The sequence below is a fragment of the Quercus suber genome, unplaced genomic scaffold (assembly GCF_002906115.3).
Source record: "Quercus suber isolate HL8 unplaced genomic scaffold, Cork oak 2.0 scaffold_209, whole genome shotgun sequence".
NCBI classification, from domain to species: domain Eukaryota; kingdom Viridiplantae; phylum Streptophyta; class Magnoliopsida; order Fagales; family Fagaceae; genus Quercus; species Quercus suber.
The window spans coordinates 127,198-143,918 of record NW_027069667.1 but is presented as its reverse complement, the minus strand read 5'-3'; the positions used below and the strand labels follow the sequence as shown (position 1 = coordinate 143,918).

Here is a 16,721-nt window from a genome sequence, read left to right as displayed (position 1 = left end):
TTCTGATGTTTTAGTGAGTCTAACATTCAACTATGGTAGTTTCAGGTCCGAACCAGGCAAAATCTATAGGGTCCCAGCGTCAAGATCACTTCCGTAATCTTGAACAAAGAAGAGACCGAGAGGGGAGTGTGCACACTACCCATACTAGTAGGAGCCAGTCTCAGGGTGGGAGCCACATCTCTCGTGAAGAGAATGCTAGAAACATGTAGCAAGAGATTGATCACTTATGGAGGAAGTTGCGCCACGAACGACAAAGGAGAACTCCCTCAGTTTCTGCTTCCTCTTCTGATGGGGAGGGAGATGGCAGTTACAGGCCCAAGTCGAGGACTCCTCCCAATGAATCTTTCTCGTGTGATGAGGACTACCACCATAGGCACAGAGGTAAAGATGCATCCTGTAAAGGCCTGGGAAATGACGCTAAGAGTAGGGCGTTGAACCAAATTTCCAGATCACCTTTCACGCGTAGGATTGAGGGAGGAAAACTTACTCGGCGCTTCATTCAGCCAACGTTTACCATGTGCAATGGTCATACAGACCCTGTGAAACATGTAAGCCACTTTAACCAAAGGATGGTAATGCATTCCAAGAACGAGGCTCTAATGTGCAAAGTATTCTCATCCAGTTTGGGGCCTATGGCAATGAGGTGGTTTGATGGCCTAGGAGCAGGTTCCGTTGATTCCTTCAAAGAACTCACTTGGGCGTTTGGATCTTGCTTTATTACGTGCAGTAAGGTTCCTCAGCCCTTAGATTCCTTGTTGTCTATGTCCATGAGAGAAGGAGAAACCCTGAAAACATATTCAGACAGATATTGGAAGATGTTCAATGAGATAAATGGTGATTTTGATGATGTGGCCATAAGAACTTTCAAGGTCAGCCTACCTGCCGAGTATGGCTTTAGGAAGCCCTTGACTGGGAAAACTGCTGGCAATGTACGTCAACTCATGGACCGAATTAATAAGTATAAGCGAGTCGAGGAAGACTAACAACAAGGCAAGGGAAAGGCTAAGGTTAGCCCTTAGCAGATGAGGGATTTCAGATTAGACCGCTACAACAATAACAGACCTCAAAGGGATTTTACTAAGCAATCTAGGTCTCCAGCTCCTCAGGCAGTTAACACGGTGTTCCGAGAGCCAGTATATCAAGTCTTAGAGAAGATTGAGAATAAGTCATACTTCAAATGGCCAAATAAGGTGGGAGGAAACCCCATAAAGCACAACCAAAGTCTTCATTGCCAATACCACCAGGACTGGGGGCACACCACAGAGGACTGTAGGACTTTGAGGAGTCATCTAGAGAAATTGGTTAAAGAGGGGAGGCTAAAACAATTTCTACATCAGCCCAATGGACTAGGAGGTCATACAAGATCAGGATTTCAAGGAAATGCTTTCTCCAAAGCCCCTTTGGGCATAATTAATGTCATCTTTGTTTCTTCGAGGAGAACTAGTTTTCATCCCTCTGGGGTAATGTCTGCAGCTCGGCTACTTGTCGAGAACTCTAATTCTGAGTCGAAGAGGGCTAGAGTGGATATTCAACCAACATTGAGTTTTTTGAATGAGGACAAAGTTGAAACTGTACAACCACACGATAATGCTTTAGTGGTCACCCTCAAGATAGGAGGGTATGATGTAAAAAGGGTGTTGATAGACCAGGCAGCATTGCAGAAATCGTGTACCCTGATCTATATAAGGGGCTGAGTTTGAAGCCTGAAGATTTGACATCCTATGATTCACCTTTGGCAAGCTTTGATGGGAAAGTCGTCATTCCGAAGAGCCAGATTAGATTGCCGGTACAAGCAGGATCTGAAGTGGTGGAAGTAGACTTCACTGTGGTAGATGCTTATTCTCCCTATACGGCCATTATGGCAAGACCCTGGCTTCATGCCCTGGGGTTGTTTCTTCCACTCTACATTTGAAGGTAAAATACCCGTCTGGGAACCAGATTAAAGAGCTTGTTGGGAGTCAATCCGTGGCTAGGCAGTGCCTAGTAGCTACAATTATGCATCAGCTTGAAACTGAGTCCTTGGTCTCTACTAAGGGGGGCTTATAGCAATCAAGGATTTCGGTCCTATCTATGGATGCGGTGTCGAAAGAGGAAAAATGTGAGAGGTTGGAAGAAATTGTAATAGATGGCAATTCAGAGAATTTTTTCTAGGTCAACGCTCAACTGCCTTCTCGGGAGAAGGAAGAATTGTTAGCATTTCTAAGGAGGAATATTGATGTGTTCGCATGGAATGCTTATGAGGCCCTTGGGGTGGATCCAAACTTCATTTGTCATTATCTAAATGTCAACCCAACTGTCCTCCCTAGGAAGCAACCACCTCGGTGCTCATCTAAAGAGCATTCTGATGCTGTCATGGAGGAGGTGACTAAGCTTAAGCAATCTAGGGCTATTAAGAAAATGTTTTACCCTGAATGGTTGGCTAATACAATGGTAGTGAAGCAGAAGAATGGGAAGTGGCGAGTATGTGTAGACTTTACAAACTTGAACAAAGCCTGTCCAAAGGACCCCTTCCCCATGCCTCGTATTGATCAGTTAGTTAACGCAAATGTAGGCCATCCTCGAATGAGCTTTTTGGATGCCTTTCAAGGGTACCATCAAATAACTTTAGTTTTGGATGATCAGGAAAAAATAGCTTTTGTCACTCACTCTTACTGAGAATTACCATTACAAGGTAATGCCCTTTGGTCTAAAGAATGCAGGGTCTACTTATCAGAGGATGATGATTAGGATGTTTGAGCCACAGCTAGAAAAAAACATTGAGATTTATATAGACGACATGGTGGTCAAGAGTAAGTTGGAATCTGAGCATGTTAACGACCTTGGGAATATCTTTAAGATCTTGAAGAGGCACAAGCTGTGACTTAATGCTTCTAAGTGCTCTTTTGGTGTCAAATCAAGAAAGTTCTTGGGGTACATGGTTACTCACTGTGGAATTGAAGTCAATCCTAATCAAATTAAAGTAATTAACAATTTACTACCACCTCAGAACCCGAAAGAGGTCCAGAAGTTGACAGGAATGACTGCTGCCTTAAACCGATTCATCTCTCAGTCAGCAGACAAGTGTAGGCCTTTCTTTCAGTTGTTAAAAAAGTGGAAGAGATTTGAATGGACTGAGGAGTGCGTCCTGTCCTTCCAGTAGTTGAAGGAATACCTTTCTCGACAACCCATTATGTCCAGACCCGAGGTGGATGAGGTTTTGTTTGCTTATATTACAGTGGCCTCCCATGTAGTGAGCTTAGTGCTGGTACGGGTTGATAGTCATGTGTAGAAGCCAATTTGCTATATGACCAAGTCACTACATGAGGTCGAGGTCTATTACCTACCACTGGAGAATGCCATTTTGGCAGTGGTGCATACTACACGTAAGCTCCCCCACTATTTCCAATCACACATAGTTGTTATCCTAACCTAACTTCCGTTCAAATCTCTACTCTGAAGTGCTAATTATACAGGGAGGATTGCCAAGTGGGGCACGATCCTAGGGGCTTTTGATATTAAGTACATGCCTCGCACCTCTGTCAAGGGTTAAGTCCTTACTGATTTGGCAACAAAGTTTGCTGAATCCCCTTTAAAATAGAGAATGAAAAAGCAGGACACGGATGGAAAATCGGTTAACATGGTCTCCTTACAAGAACCTTTGTCCTAAAGGGTATACATTGATGGTGCAGTGAATCACAGAGAATTTGAAGTAGGGCTAGTTCTGATATCTCCCGAAAGGATCACAATTAAGAAATCCTTGAGATTAGGCTTCTCGACCACAAATAATGAAGCTAAGTATGAAGCTTTATTGGTAAGGATGACCATGGTTCAAAAAATAGGTGGGAAAGCAGGGGAGATATTCTCAAATTCAAGGCTGGTTATGGGCCAAGTTCAGGAATATTTGGAGGCCAGAGATGTGAGAATTTAAGAATACTTAAGTCATGCCAGGCACTTACAATTAGGGTTTAAGTCTTTCAACTTATTACACATCCCTAGAAGCAGAAACACTCATGCTGATTCTCTGGCCACTCTTGCAACCTCCTCGGCTCAAAGCTTGCTTCGGGTTATCCTCGTTGAAGACTTATGTAAATCTACTAAGGTAAAGAATGAGGTGGTCTATATTCATCAAATTAGAGTGGTACCTAACTAGATGGACTCCATAATACTATTCCTTAAGGAGGATATCTTACCCGAAGAGAAGTCAGAGGCTGAAAAGGTGCGAAGAAAGGCCCCTCGGTTTTGGCTGTCTACGGACTAAAAATTGTCTAAGCGCTCTTTTTCTGGGCTGTACTTTCTGTGCATACACCTTGAGAGATCAGAGCTACTTCTGGAGGAGTTACATAAAATAATTTGTGAAAGCCACACAGGAGGCAAATCCTTATCTCACAGAGCCCTTACACAGGGACATTGGTGGTCTAACATGCAGAAGGAAGTACAAGAATATGTGAAGAAGTATGACCAATGCCAAAGATTTGCCCCAAACATTCATCAACTAGGGAGAGTCCTTAATCCTCTGTCCAACCCTTGGCCCTTTGCTTAATGAAGTTTGGATATTGTTTGACATTTCCCTAAGGCAGCAGGGAATAAGAGACAGTTGCTGGTCGACACAGATAATTTCACCAAGTGGGTTGAAGTTGAACTATTGGCAAATATCAAGGACGTGGATGCCAAGAAATTTGTTTGGAAAAATATTGTCACTCAGTTTGGGATCCCCCATGTTAGGTTCTAAAGATTTAGGATTTTATGTATTTAGAACTCTAATGTGTAGTGTTGGCAAACCATGATCAAAACAGGTTGTTTAGTCTTGTTTAGGCTTGCTCAAAGTATGTTTATTTGTAAAACTGGAATCGAGTGAGTGCAGATTTATTGGACTAAATCTGTAAGGCTCGATCAATCGAAAATTAGACTCGATCGATCGAACCACGTACAGATTTATTTTTCTGCAGAGTTCCAGTTCAGCCCAAACTCTATTTAAACGTCTTGGGGTTCAAGTAAAACACTTCTATATATAAGGAAAACCCTAGAACGTTTTTGGGACTTCTGAGAGAAAGATTAGAGTGCCTCTTGTGCCTCCTTTTATTTTTAGGGTTTTGTACCCAAACCTCTCTAAGTCTTTGTTGCTCATATTTGCGGTTTATGTGAATCTCTTGTGAGATCTTAGAGGAGCTTTCCTTCACATAAACTTAGGGTTTTCAAGGTAGAGATATTTTCAACATCTTGATGATCAACAAGGTTGCTACCATTGGAGATTAAAAGAAAAGCAAGCGGGGAGCTTGTAGCTGATTGAGGAATTCAAGAAAGAAGTAATCCGTGGATTCGGAGCCTGCGCGTGGTCGTGTCAGGAAGTTCTACTGGTGGGTAGCATTAGGAAGTCGAGCGGGGAGCTTGTAGTCCTTTTGTATGAACTTCAATTCTTTCATAGTGAATTCAAGTTAGCCTTGAGGATTGGTGGGTCAAATCCTCCCCAGGTTTTTACCGTGTGGTTTCCTGGGTGATCATATCTTGTGTTATTTATTTTCCGCTGCTTTATATTCTTGATATGATTGTTTGGATTGTTTTAACCTAGAATTGCTTAATTTGACTAAGTAACAACTTGGCTAATTAATCTAGGCTACGCAATCTGGTTGTTTAAGGGGTCTAAATTTCCATCACCCCACGCCCTCATCTCTAATAATGGTCTTCAGTTTGATAGCAAAGTCTTTAGAAGGTACTATTGTAACTTGAGAATTACGAATAGGTATTCCACTCCGGCTTATCCTCAGGGGAATAGGCAGGCCGAGGCTGTTAATAAGGTCATAGTGGGTGGACTCAAGAAGAGGTTGGATGATGTGAAGGGAAAATAGGTGGAAAAGCGGTCACATGTCCTTTGGACATATCGAACCACACCTCGCAGATCAACAGGAGAGACATCATTTTCAATGACTTATGGAGCCGAGGTTGTTATTCCTCTAGAGACTGGATTCCCAACACTAAGAACAAATTCTTTCACTCTAAGCAACAATGATCGGCTGTTAGGAAAGAGCCTAGACTTAATTAAAGAGCGAAGAGAAAATGCCATGCTTCAACTAATGTATTATCAGCATAAGCTCAAGTAAGGATATGATGCCAATGTAAAGTTAAGGCCATTAGCGCCTGAAGACCTGGTATTAAGAAAGGTATTGGGTACCGCAAAGAACCTAGCATGGGGAAGTTAGGGCCCAACTGGGAAAGGCCATATCACATTACCTCGATGGCCGAGATAGGTGTGTATTATCTTGAAGATCTAGATGAAAAAGTTGTACCACGCCCTTGCAATGTAAATAACTTGAGAAGATATTATTATTAATGAAAGTTTCCATTGTCATGTTTTGGCTTATTACATTATACGTCATGTGTTCTACTATTTGTTTGAATATCAAACAGAACTTTGGTCATGTATAGCTCATCGGACCACATACCTTGGATAAATTAATATTTTTGGGTTATCTATCTAAGTGTTAAACAGAACTTTAGCTATGCCTAGTTCCTTTGACCACATGCTTTGGGTAAATTAACACTTCCTGACATCCATCTAAGTGTTAAACAGAATCTTAGCTATGCCTAGCTCCTTGGACCACATATTTTGGGTAAATTAATACTTCATGACAATTTTCTAAGTATCAAATAAAACCTTGATCATGTCTGGCTACTCAGACCACATACCTTAGATAAATTTATATCTTTTAATCATTTTTCTAAGTGTTAAACAGAACATTAACTATGTCTGGCTCCTTGGACCACATGCTTTGAGTAAATTAATATTTCATGATAGTTTTCTAAGTATCAAACAGAACCTTAGTCATACCTGGCTCCTCAGACCACATACCTTGGGTAAATTGATATGTTTTAATCATTTTTCTAAGTATTAAATAGAACCTTAATTATGCCTGACTCCTCAAACCACATGTGTTGGGTAAATTAATACTTCATGACAGTTTTCTAAGTATCAAACAAAATCTTGGTTATGCCTGGCTCCTCGAACCACATACCTTAGGTAAATTGATATATTTTAATCATTTTTTTAAGTGTTAAACAGAACCTTAACTATGCCTAGCTCCTCGGACAACATGCTTTAGATAAATTAATACTTCATGACAGTTTTCTAAATATCAAACAGAACCTTGGTCATGTCTGGCTCCTTGGACCATATACCTTAGGAAAATGGGTATCTTTTAATCATTTTTTCTAAGTGTTAAATAGAACCTTAGTTACGTCTTGTTCCTCGGACCACCTACTTGAGGTAAATTAATACTTCCTATCATTCTGCTAAGTATTAAACAAAGTCTTAGTCCTTTTTAGCTCCTCGGACCACATGCCTGAGGTAAATTAGTACTTCTTATTAATTATTTGAATGTCAAATAGAATCAGCCATTCTAAATGGCAGAAATCCTCATTGTAGTAACAGGCTCATGAGCATCACTTAAAACATTTGCAAGAATACCTGTATTTGTTTAAGAATTAATTGCCCCTCCAGTCTTTTATATTTATTGATAAGTGAGGGATTAAGTGGAGTCAGACATGTGAGGGTATCTTACCATTATGTCTGTTTTCGAAGTTAAGGTTATACCTTGCCAAGGTTGTGTACTTAGTAGGTTTGGCCTATCCTGTTGCTGATTATATGAGGTGTGATAGCTATGTGACCACTTTTGTAAATAAGTGAATGGGGCTGTATCTCATTGTCACGATCGTTAAGTGTTAAATAAGATAGAAACTATATCAAAACTTGTATGTGAATCAAAAGAAGAAAGAAAATGTTCATAACTTTCATTAATTAAAGCCTTAGAAAAAGGCAGATTGGGTACAAAAGGGTAACTTAATTACAAAATTTGAAAATAAAAATAGCAGTTTAAAAAAAAAAAAAAAAAAAAAAAAAAAAAAAGNTTCCTTTTCCTTGGTCGTGGGCTGGGACAGGGTTGCCTCTTCCTCGGCAGCGCATTGGAATGGCAGTGCTACCTTTGGTATGCCTTCAAGGATAGGATTGGTGGTGAGAGTGCCTTCTGGAATAGGACCAATGATGAGAAAACCTAGAGCAACAACACTTATCCGATGCAGGCGCGGATCTTTTGCTCTAATTACACACATCGGCGCCTAGTAGCTTTTGGAGATATGGGTGTAGCCGAGAATTAGATGTGTCGCTCTGAGCTAACGGTCACTATGGACAAACACCTCGGCCTTCAATATCTTGTCTAAACTTGGCTGGTTGACAAGACTGAAATTGGGAACAGCAGCATTCTTATCTGCAAAACCATTAGGAAAAACAAAAAACATCGTTAGCATAAAATAGCGTGAATCAAAGGAAAACTCATATACAAACACAAACCAAAGAAAAAGAAAAGGGGATGACTTTAAAATAATCAACCTAGACCTAGAGCCTCACTTGGTGTCCCCTCTCTTGTCGAGCAGGGGAGGCCATCATGTCACTGCCCTAATACAATTAAGAAGTCCTTGTTTAGGCCTTTGTTGGAATCGGGGAGGCATTGGATGAGCCTAACCTCAGGGTACCTAGATTTTAGGTAATACCCCTACCTCTTTACGTGGTGGAGGTTGTAAACCTAGTTGACATCATAGTGGGTAAGCCCTAAGCCCATTTTCTCATTAAGGGCGTCTACACTCCCTAAAATCCTAAACATGTTTAGGGGCACATTGGGTGGAAGCTAGTCTATGAGCCCTAAGGTAATCCCTAATGACAGTGCCCATCAGGATTCTCATCGCTCCCTCTATAAAGGCAATCATCAGGATTACCACCTCTCCCTCTTGCCTTTTCTTATGCCATTCCCCTTCCTTACAATATCTAATTAACAGTCATGGCGGAATCCTATACTGAGCTTTAAAATTCTCTATATTCTCCACAGAGTCTACCAAGTAAGCAAATCTACCCATGTTTTAGAGAAGGATTGGAGGTGCTAAGATAGTAAAGGAGAAAATAAGAAGGCCGAGAAGAAATAGACACGGAGAAAAGAAAAGTAGAAGGAAAAATAAATGAAAAGGTTTGTAAAGACTTACGTAAAGAAGAAAGGTCTCCTCGAACAAGCTCTTAAAATTTGTGAGGGCACGAGTAAATTGAATAAGTTTGCAAGTTCAATGTATGAGAGCTAAAGTGAGAAGAATGATTGATTCGGGCAATATTTATATCAAAAAGATAGTTACATGTAGGAAAATTCCTGCCGGGTTCTAGCAAAATCCTTAGCCGTTGGATCCGCATCGCGCCGTAGAACGTGGAGAACATGGAGCAGTAAGAATTTAATAAAGGAACGTCTCGTATGCCGAAGCGTCAAGAGCGTGCCTTTGGTAGTTAAAAAGTCAACTGCACAGTCAGAGATGATGTATGATGAGCATGGAGTAACTATAGTGCCATCGAAATCCTCCTTTCTTCCCAAGGAGCTAGAAAGAAGAATCTCGAGGGGCTATTGTAGGGGTGATAGGCTCAGGAGTACATATCTATGTATATATTGGGCCAGGGGCCTAATCCAAGGACATTAAGTAGTCCAAGGACGGGTAAACATATGCATAAGAATCTGTGTTGGTAAGTAAAGAAGTGAAGTCTGATCATGGTCATCCAAGAAGGTGGTCCAAGGAGGAATGCTTCCCCAACTAAGCAAAGCCTAGTCAGAAGGTGCGGTCTGACATCAAGAGTAACGTTCCGAAAAAATCCACTAATGAGGATAAGTATCAAGAAAGAACAGGATATAGGGAGGTTATGAAATATCTAAAGGAAAAGTTGCTACTACCGCATTAAATGCTCTGCAGCTAACTCTCTGGCCGCATTAATGAGGAAGTGATACTTGAACAGTAACTTTCAGCCTTACAGCTACTACCCAAAGATTCAAGGAAGATGCTGATGGGATAAGGATCAACACCAACAATCTGATCTGCACGTGGAAGGTGGAAATGAAAGCGGAAGATAGTAAAAAGTGAAAGAGATACCCTGAGAGAAGGGGATCAAGAAATCAAGAGAGAAACATTGTAGCAATCAAAAGTGGAATTTGTAATCAAACTTAAGAGAAATATATATAAGAGCTAATCTTGGATTGTGCCGAGGACGATTTTTTTTAGATTAAACCAATCTATCTTCATTTTCTTGTCATCTGGGTCCACTTTACTTGTTGTCTAACTCATTAAAACCTAGTTTTCCAACCCACTCTCTACAAATTCATTGTATTAAGCTCTCTGAGCCTAGATCCTCATAACTTTTGGGCTTAGGACTCAAATCCAGTCCTTACACTTAGTATTCTAATTCTATGCATAACAGTGCCAACTCAATACATTTTGTGGCATAAAGCATAGTTAGTTAAATATGGTATGCCGTACGCGTATCATACTACAAGAATACGAATAAGTATAATTTGGATTTTTTTTCAGAGAAAAGTACGTTTCAAAAATTTGGCAAAAAAATACAGGAATGGATAAAGAACTGTACATGTATAGTACAATATATTACATTCATGTTTTAAATTTTTACAACAAAAATACGAAAATATTTACCATATATTTTTTTGACATAAATCCAATAATTCAACATATTATAGCCACATAGAAAATGACGAGTAGTGATAAAATGGCCGTCTATTACATGGACGACCGTAAGCACATTCAAGTCCGACATAAATCCTTCATTTAAGCTAGTTATGAGCAACGGTTACAAAGCCATTACAAGCATCTTTTATGACTCATTTCATGGCTGTTACAAATACCTTTATGAGCTCTTTAATGGCCATGACTAAGCCATTAATCACCCAGCTGAAACACAACACCTAGGGGAGATCAACAAACCTTGCAATAACTTATGGGATGACTATATAAAGCCATAAAGAGCAAGTAAACAACTACAAACTATGCTACAATACACATTAGAGATTTCCTAAGAGAGATTAACTAATTGAAGTATCGGATGGTCCTTAGCTGGCACCAATCCAGTGTCTTTCATTATTACTTTGTTTGTTCTTAACAGGAAGTCCAATTCGTCCATCACAACTGGACTTTTACATTTAAATAGACACGATTATTTTAATTACGTAAATTGGACTTTTACATTTAAATAGACATGATTATTTTCATAACTTTGGAAACCAAATGGGAAACGCCCGTTTTTCTCAACCTTACAGACGAACATGTCTTTTATGTGTATTTTGCGCATAATTATTAATTGAGGCCTAAGACAACAATTTAAAGATAGGAATTTTATGAAAAGTTATTAGTTTCTTCCAATATATTAAAGGTGGTACTCGTTGATCACTTCTTTGCAAAATCATCAATTTGATTTTTTTTTTTTTTTTTTTTTTTTACAATTTTAGCCTCAAATGAATTGATTTTTTTTTACTAATACCACTATGATCATACCAAAATCATAAAATATTAACTGTTATTGGCATGTTAAATACACTTCATGCAAAATATGGCCATAGTTCTATGACAATTTTTTTTTTTTTTTCTATGCGTCAAGTATTTTAAATATAAAATAAAATTTAAAAAAAAAAAAAAAAAACTTGTAATTTAGCTTCAAACAAATTCTTTTCAAATTTCGCTCAAATTCTTGGTCAACAAAAATAAGGTTAGTACAGGGCCCACTCAACACATTTTGGAGTCAACGCAAATGTAAAATGTATTATTATTTAGTATTTAAAAGCAATACATTAGTTATAAAAAATAATTGAACCTTTTTATATAGTTTAATAAATTAATTGGACTATTTTTTATATATTTATAAAATTTATTAAAAAAAATTTATTTTGAAAATTTTTACACTCTTAAATTATCGCAAATATAGTAAAACATATTAATAAAATATTTCAATGTTAAAATGTTGAACAATTCGATAAGAATATAATATTTTAAAAATAATTTTTATTTATTAAATTTTGGTCCTTAATAAAAAAATTTATAAGCATTCTATCAGCTAATAGAAATTTTTATTTATTTATTACAGTAGTATATTTGTACAATACTATAAAACAAAATAGATATAATTTAATATATTTTAGGGGACTTTAGGTCATTGCCTAAATGGCCTAAAGGTAGAGCCACCCAACATCCAATCATCTTTTGTTCCGAGTATTATAATGCAAATAATGAATCATAAACTTTACATACGCAGCCAACCGCGAAGTTTATGTATAATCATCGATTTTAACTTGATCAATCACATCCATGTTATAAAGAAAACATATAAAATATAAACTGTATCATCTAGATACATTTATTTGATACTAAAAGTTGTACGTCATTCTGGAACTTGACGTTAAGCTGAAGCCGCAGCAATCTAGAATATGAAGATTGAACTTGAATGATCTTTAAGATTTGTTTCTTCCTCTGACCATGTCTGATGCACATGCCTCCAAGTTAATCCATCCGATACAACCGCAGCATCCTTAAAAATAAAAAAAATAAAATTAAAAAAAAAAAAAAATCAGAAAACGTCCGGCACAAGTTTAACAGGATGTTTATGTAAATCACCTTTAAACTTACTATAACAGTAGTCAGGATGCTTATGTAACTCACCTTTGAACTTACTATAACAGTGGTTTTGCAACATTTGCGTTCCTCGCCTACAAGAGTCAGCTAGTCAATTTAGAGAAGCAGAAATCACAAGGTACGAAAACCTAGCGTTTCAGGGTGGCTTTCAAAGATATGTATATATAATTTTCTACTGCATTTATGAGTATCCTCTCATACAAATAATTATAGAAAATATGACCATTCCTTTCACGGTCTCTGCATAGTAAATAAACTCAAAATATTATTTCAATCCCAGAACTACATATCATGGTTTAATTTCATGCATAAGCTCTCTATTGTATCCATTTAGACCCTGAAGTTTTGAAAATGGTTCAATGTTACACTTACTCCCACTTGCCATCAAAATTAACTACTGAAATCATACTAACCACACCTCCTTCAAACTCTTTTGGTAGTAAAGATCAAAGCTAAACACAGGCTAAATCACTTAACTTGAAAACCAATTTTATTAAAATCACTCTATTTCAAAAAGGAATTTGGAGGCAAGCATAACATTGAACTATTTTCAGAAACTCAATAACTAAATTGACACCATTGATAGTTTAGAGATAAAATTGAACTAACATAAAGTTTAGTGATAAAAAATTGCAGTTACAAAATAAATAAAAGAAGAATAAAGTAAAGGGGATAACAAAGTTTGCACCAGATAACTCCCACTTATTTAACTTCACAAGCCATGTGTTTGAACTGATTTGTGTGGGCAATGCCTGATCAATCCAAACTCGAAATTGCTTTCCCTGTTTGTCTCCATGGATCGATCTCATTCCATCTATTTTATCCCAAAGAGAATGTTCAAAGCCAGTTGGTTCGACATGAACCCCAGATGGATCCTGACAAAGGAAAAATTAATAATAATAACTATAGACTCGTAACTAACCATAGGAACAGAGTAGCATGACTAGCAAGAGAATGGGGGATGGGTTTGAAAAAAAAAAACTATTATCCAACTCATGGCCTGCTGTGAGAATTGTTTCTAACCAGAAGCATCAAAAAGAAAACCAGGCAAATGACCATTACAACTATGAAATATAATATACCACCTGTAGGCAAAAGGAGATATGGGAATACTTAACTTTCATCTACAACCCAGGGTTCTATCAGAAAAATATAACTCAGAAAACAAATACTAATAAATAACAAAATTTGGCATCTACAAGGATGGAGATATTAGCCTCCCAGAAGGACTAAATGTCACGAACCTATACCCAATAAGACACTATAATTATTAATATTTTGGATAAAAAAAAAGTTACTCTAAACTTATAAAATTGAATTGAAAGGTAAAAGGGATATCAGACATACACAAGATGCTTTCAGACTTGCCAGATACGGCTCAAAATTCTCAATTTCTGCACGCCTCCATCTCTCATAGAACAAGTAAAATTTCACTACTTCATGTCCAGGATTTACATTTTCCAGCTTGCATTCCAAAAAGTCCGTGACATCTCTAGGAGATATGTTTGGTCCGAGGCCAAAATGACCAATAGCTTGTATGATCCCAGCTGCACACCTCTCTGTTGCATGAATAATCTTGGGGTTATTCTTAGCATTTTCAGCATGCCACTTCAGCAATTCTTCTTGGGCATTGCTAACCTACATAGTGGGTAAATGTTAGAATATAAACAGTTGGGAGGACAACCTCAACTGCTTGCTGAAATAACAAGATTGCAAAGGATCAAATAGATGAACTACCAACCATGACACCGTACACTTCTGGTATGCTGAATAGCTCAGCATCATTTCCAGAGTCACCACAAACAAGAGTGTTATTAGGCAGTTTTCCCTCAGTCTTAAATTTTTTTAGCAGATATGCAAGAGCTTGCCCTTTTCCAGCACCTTGTGGTAATATATCCAAATCCATTCCTCCACTATAAATTATTTTAACATCCAGCTGCCCAAAAGCAAATAGAGGTTTTGGAAATTAATAATAAATATAATATACGACAGAAATCAAGTCATAAACTTTTACTTAAAAATTTAATCTTACTCCATGCTTTTCAAAACGCTCCATAAGAGCCTTCGACACAGCCTGAGCCTTGTCTTTCTCAACATAAAAGCTAACCTTGTGTGGTCGTAGCTCTGTCTCCGCCTGTGTCACCGCATAAAGTTCAACACTAAATTTTAAGTAATGATTACAATCAAGTCAATTGCCTTGAATGCTTTATAATACAGATCATCATATTTGATATCAACACCATGAACTGGCAAAAGAATTAACCCATCAGATGCCATTATCTATAAACTATACCTGAAGAGTGAGCTCAGGAAATTTTTTTGATTCCTCTATGACTATGCTCCTATCCCATTTCTGATTTAAGATTTCAACCCAACCATCATCTGGCACCATTAAGTTGCCATATGTTATCTCGGTTCCAACAGACATTATTGTTATATCTGGAGTTAACATGGGTTTCTCTTCCCTCAACTTCTTGTAAAGAACAGGTGATCTTCCAGTAGAGAAAACTAGCAGAGAATCATGACGATAATTGGATTCCCACAAGGCATTAAATCTGAGCAGAGAAAGGTTCTCAGAATCATGATGATCAACCTGCAATAAAAACATCGCACAATAAAATCACTGCAGCGAGAGAATGGAGTAACATAAGCATCAAGAAAAGAATTAGAGAACCTACCATCGTATGATCAAGATCCGAAACAATCATGAGACGTGGCAAGGTCTTTAGCCTATCCATGATTCTTCCCCTGACTTGATCCTGTAATTAAATTAATTAGAATTACAATTATTAAGATAATAATATTTTGATGCTTAGGTTGATGTGGAATATGAAATGTTAAAAAATTAACTAGTATAAAATTTGAATAGTTTATTATTAAATGCAAACACTCAGAGCACACAGAATACAGCTCAACTTCTTTGTCGTAGGAGAATCTTCATCTTTATTAATATTTTACTATGTAATTATGAGCATCCAACATTTCTGTTTCATCCTACAATAAATTTAAAGGACCATGGTGCCTGTTATACCTTTCAAAACTATATATGGCACTAACAGATAGAAAAGTTTCCAATGCTGAATAAAAGTGATAAAGAAATTATTACAACGGAAATTACCTACCACATATTGGCTGCTTCTACTTGTAGAAAATTCTTATGATAATAAAATGGCCAACAATATTACAAATTCTATTGGACATGTTTAGTAAAAATAAACTATTAAAAAAAAGAAAGCCAAGAAAGCAAGAGCAATCAAACATACCATGTGGTTTTCCAAAAGAGAGTTCAACAATATATTCATACTAGTACAGGGAAAAAAAAAACCCAGATATGTAAAGAAAAGAAAAAGCAAGAGAAACAACTAGTTCAAAGTTTAAGCCCAAACCTATAATGGAGATTAGATAAACAATAGATGAACTCGAATCAGCAAAGAACTATAATACCCCCATTAAAGTCGAAATACAGCAAAGAAATAAAAACCCATATAAAACTATATAAGTGTGATTTGATTAAATAAGAAAAATCACATGATTCATCAAAATTTTCCATTTGATCACTGAGAAACCTGAAAGGATATAAAATATTGCTTTCAATTCCAGTACATATAACACTAGGCTAAACTATAAATCAATAACTCCTGCGATAAATTATAATAACAATTCCTGCAATTCAAAGCATCCGGACCCACATTTTCTGAGCAACCAAACAGAACATACAGCAACATTTAACAAAAAGTAGTACAGTAAACAATTACCGAGTATTAAATAAAACGATCTAAAGTTAACAGAAATTTGGAATTATTCAATCTGGGAAATGAATTACCGGAAAAATGAAATACCGGGAAATGACGTATCTGCCTGAGAATGAGCGAGAGTGTTTGTGGCGTGGCCTGGCCTATGGCTATGAGTGAATGAATGAGAGTGGGTTTGGGAGGTGATAATGGAAAAATAAAAGGGGAATCGGATCCAAAATTCGTTGGCGCTTTTTTTGTGAAGAGAAAGGCAGTGTGGGACCCAAACAAAGCAAAACAGTTTCATTAAAAATTGGTTTGGGACACTTGCACGGTAGTAAAGGTATTGGGCCTTGGGAATGTGGGGCCCACTTTTGTGATTGGACGGTGGTGATGTTTGTTCAAGTTTATGACGCAAAAAATGTGGGTGATCTGGCGTTCCTGATTTAAATATAGAAAACTGTATGAAATTGGAAAAGACAAAATTAGGAGTAATTGGTAGGCTAGTCAGTGCCAGTAGCATAT

General features: G+C 37.5%; 2 protein-coding genes across 4 annotated transcripts; one reads left to right on the top strand and one right to left on the bottom strand.

Moving 5' to 3' along the window:
* The first annotated feature begins 515 nt into the window (after positions 1–515).
* Positions 516–983, top strand: LOC111991098 (uncharacterized). The gene has a single exon (XM_024022876.1). It carries the CDS (start codon positions 516–518, stop codon positions 981–983), a length of 468 nt encoding a protein of 155 aa, XP_023878644.1.
* An 11,038-nt stretch (positions 984–12,021) lies between these two features.
* Positions 12,022–16,474, bottom strand: LOC111991104 (probable sucrose-phosphatase 2). Of its 3 annotated transcripts, none has more exons than XM_024022886.2 (9): positions 16,305–16,474; positions 15,144–15,224; positions 14,759–15,058; positions 14,498–14,599; positions 14,207–14,401; positions 13,813–14,103; positions 13,154–13,340; positions 12,493–12,539; positions 12,022–12,361 (listed from the first exon to the last, which is right to left on the bottom strand). In XM_024022886.2, the coding sequence occupies exons 2-9, from the start codon at positions 15,201–15,203 to the stop codon at positions 12,254–12,256; spliced, it is 1,290 nt and encodes a 429-aa protein (XP_023878654.1). In that variant the 5' UTR covers positions 15,204–15,224; positions 16,305–16,474; the 3' UTR covers positions 12,022–12,253. The 3 variants fall into 3 exon arrangements, with proteins under 3 accessions (XP_023878654.1, XP_065635536.1, XP_023878652.1); XM_065779464.1 differs by having other exon boundaries at positions 15,144–15,227; positions 16,323–16,474; XM_024022884.2 differs by having other exon boundaries at positions 16,289–16,473.
* Positions 16,475–16,721: the final 247 nt, after the last annotated feature.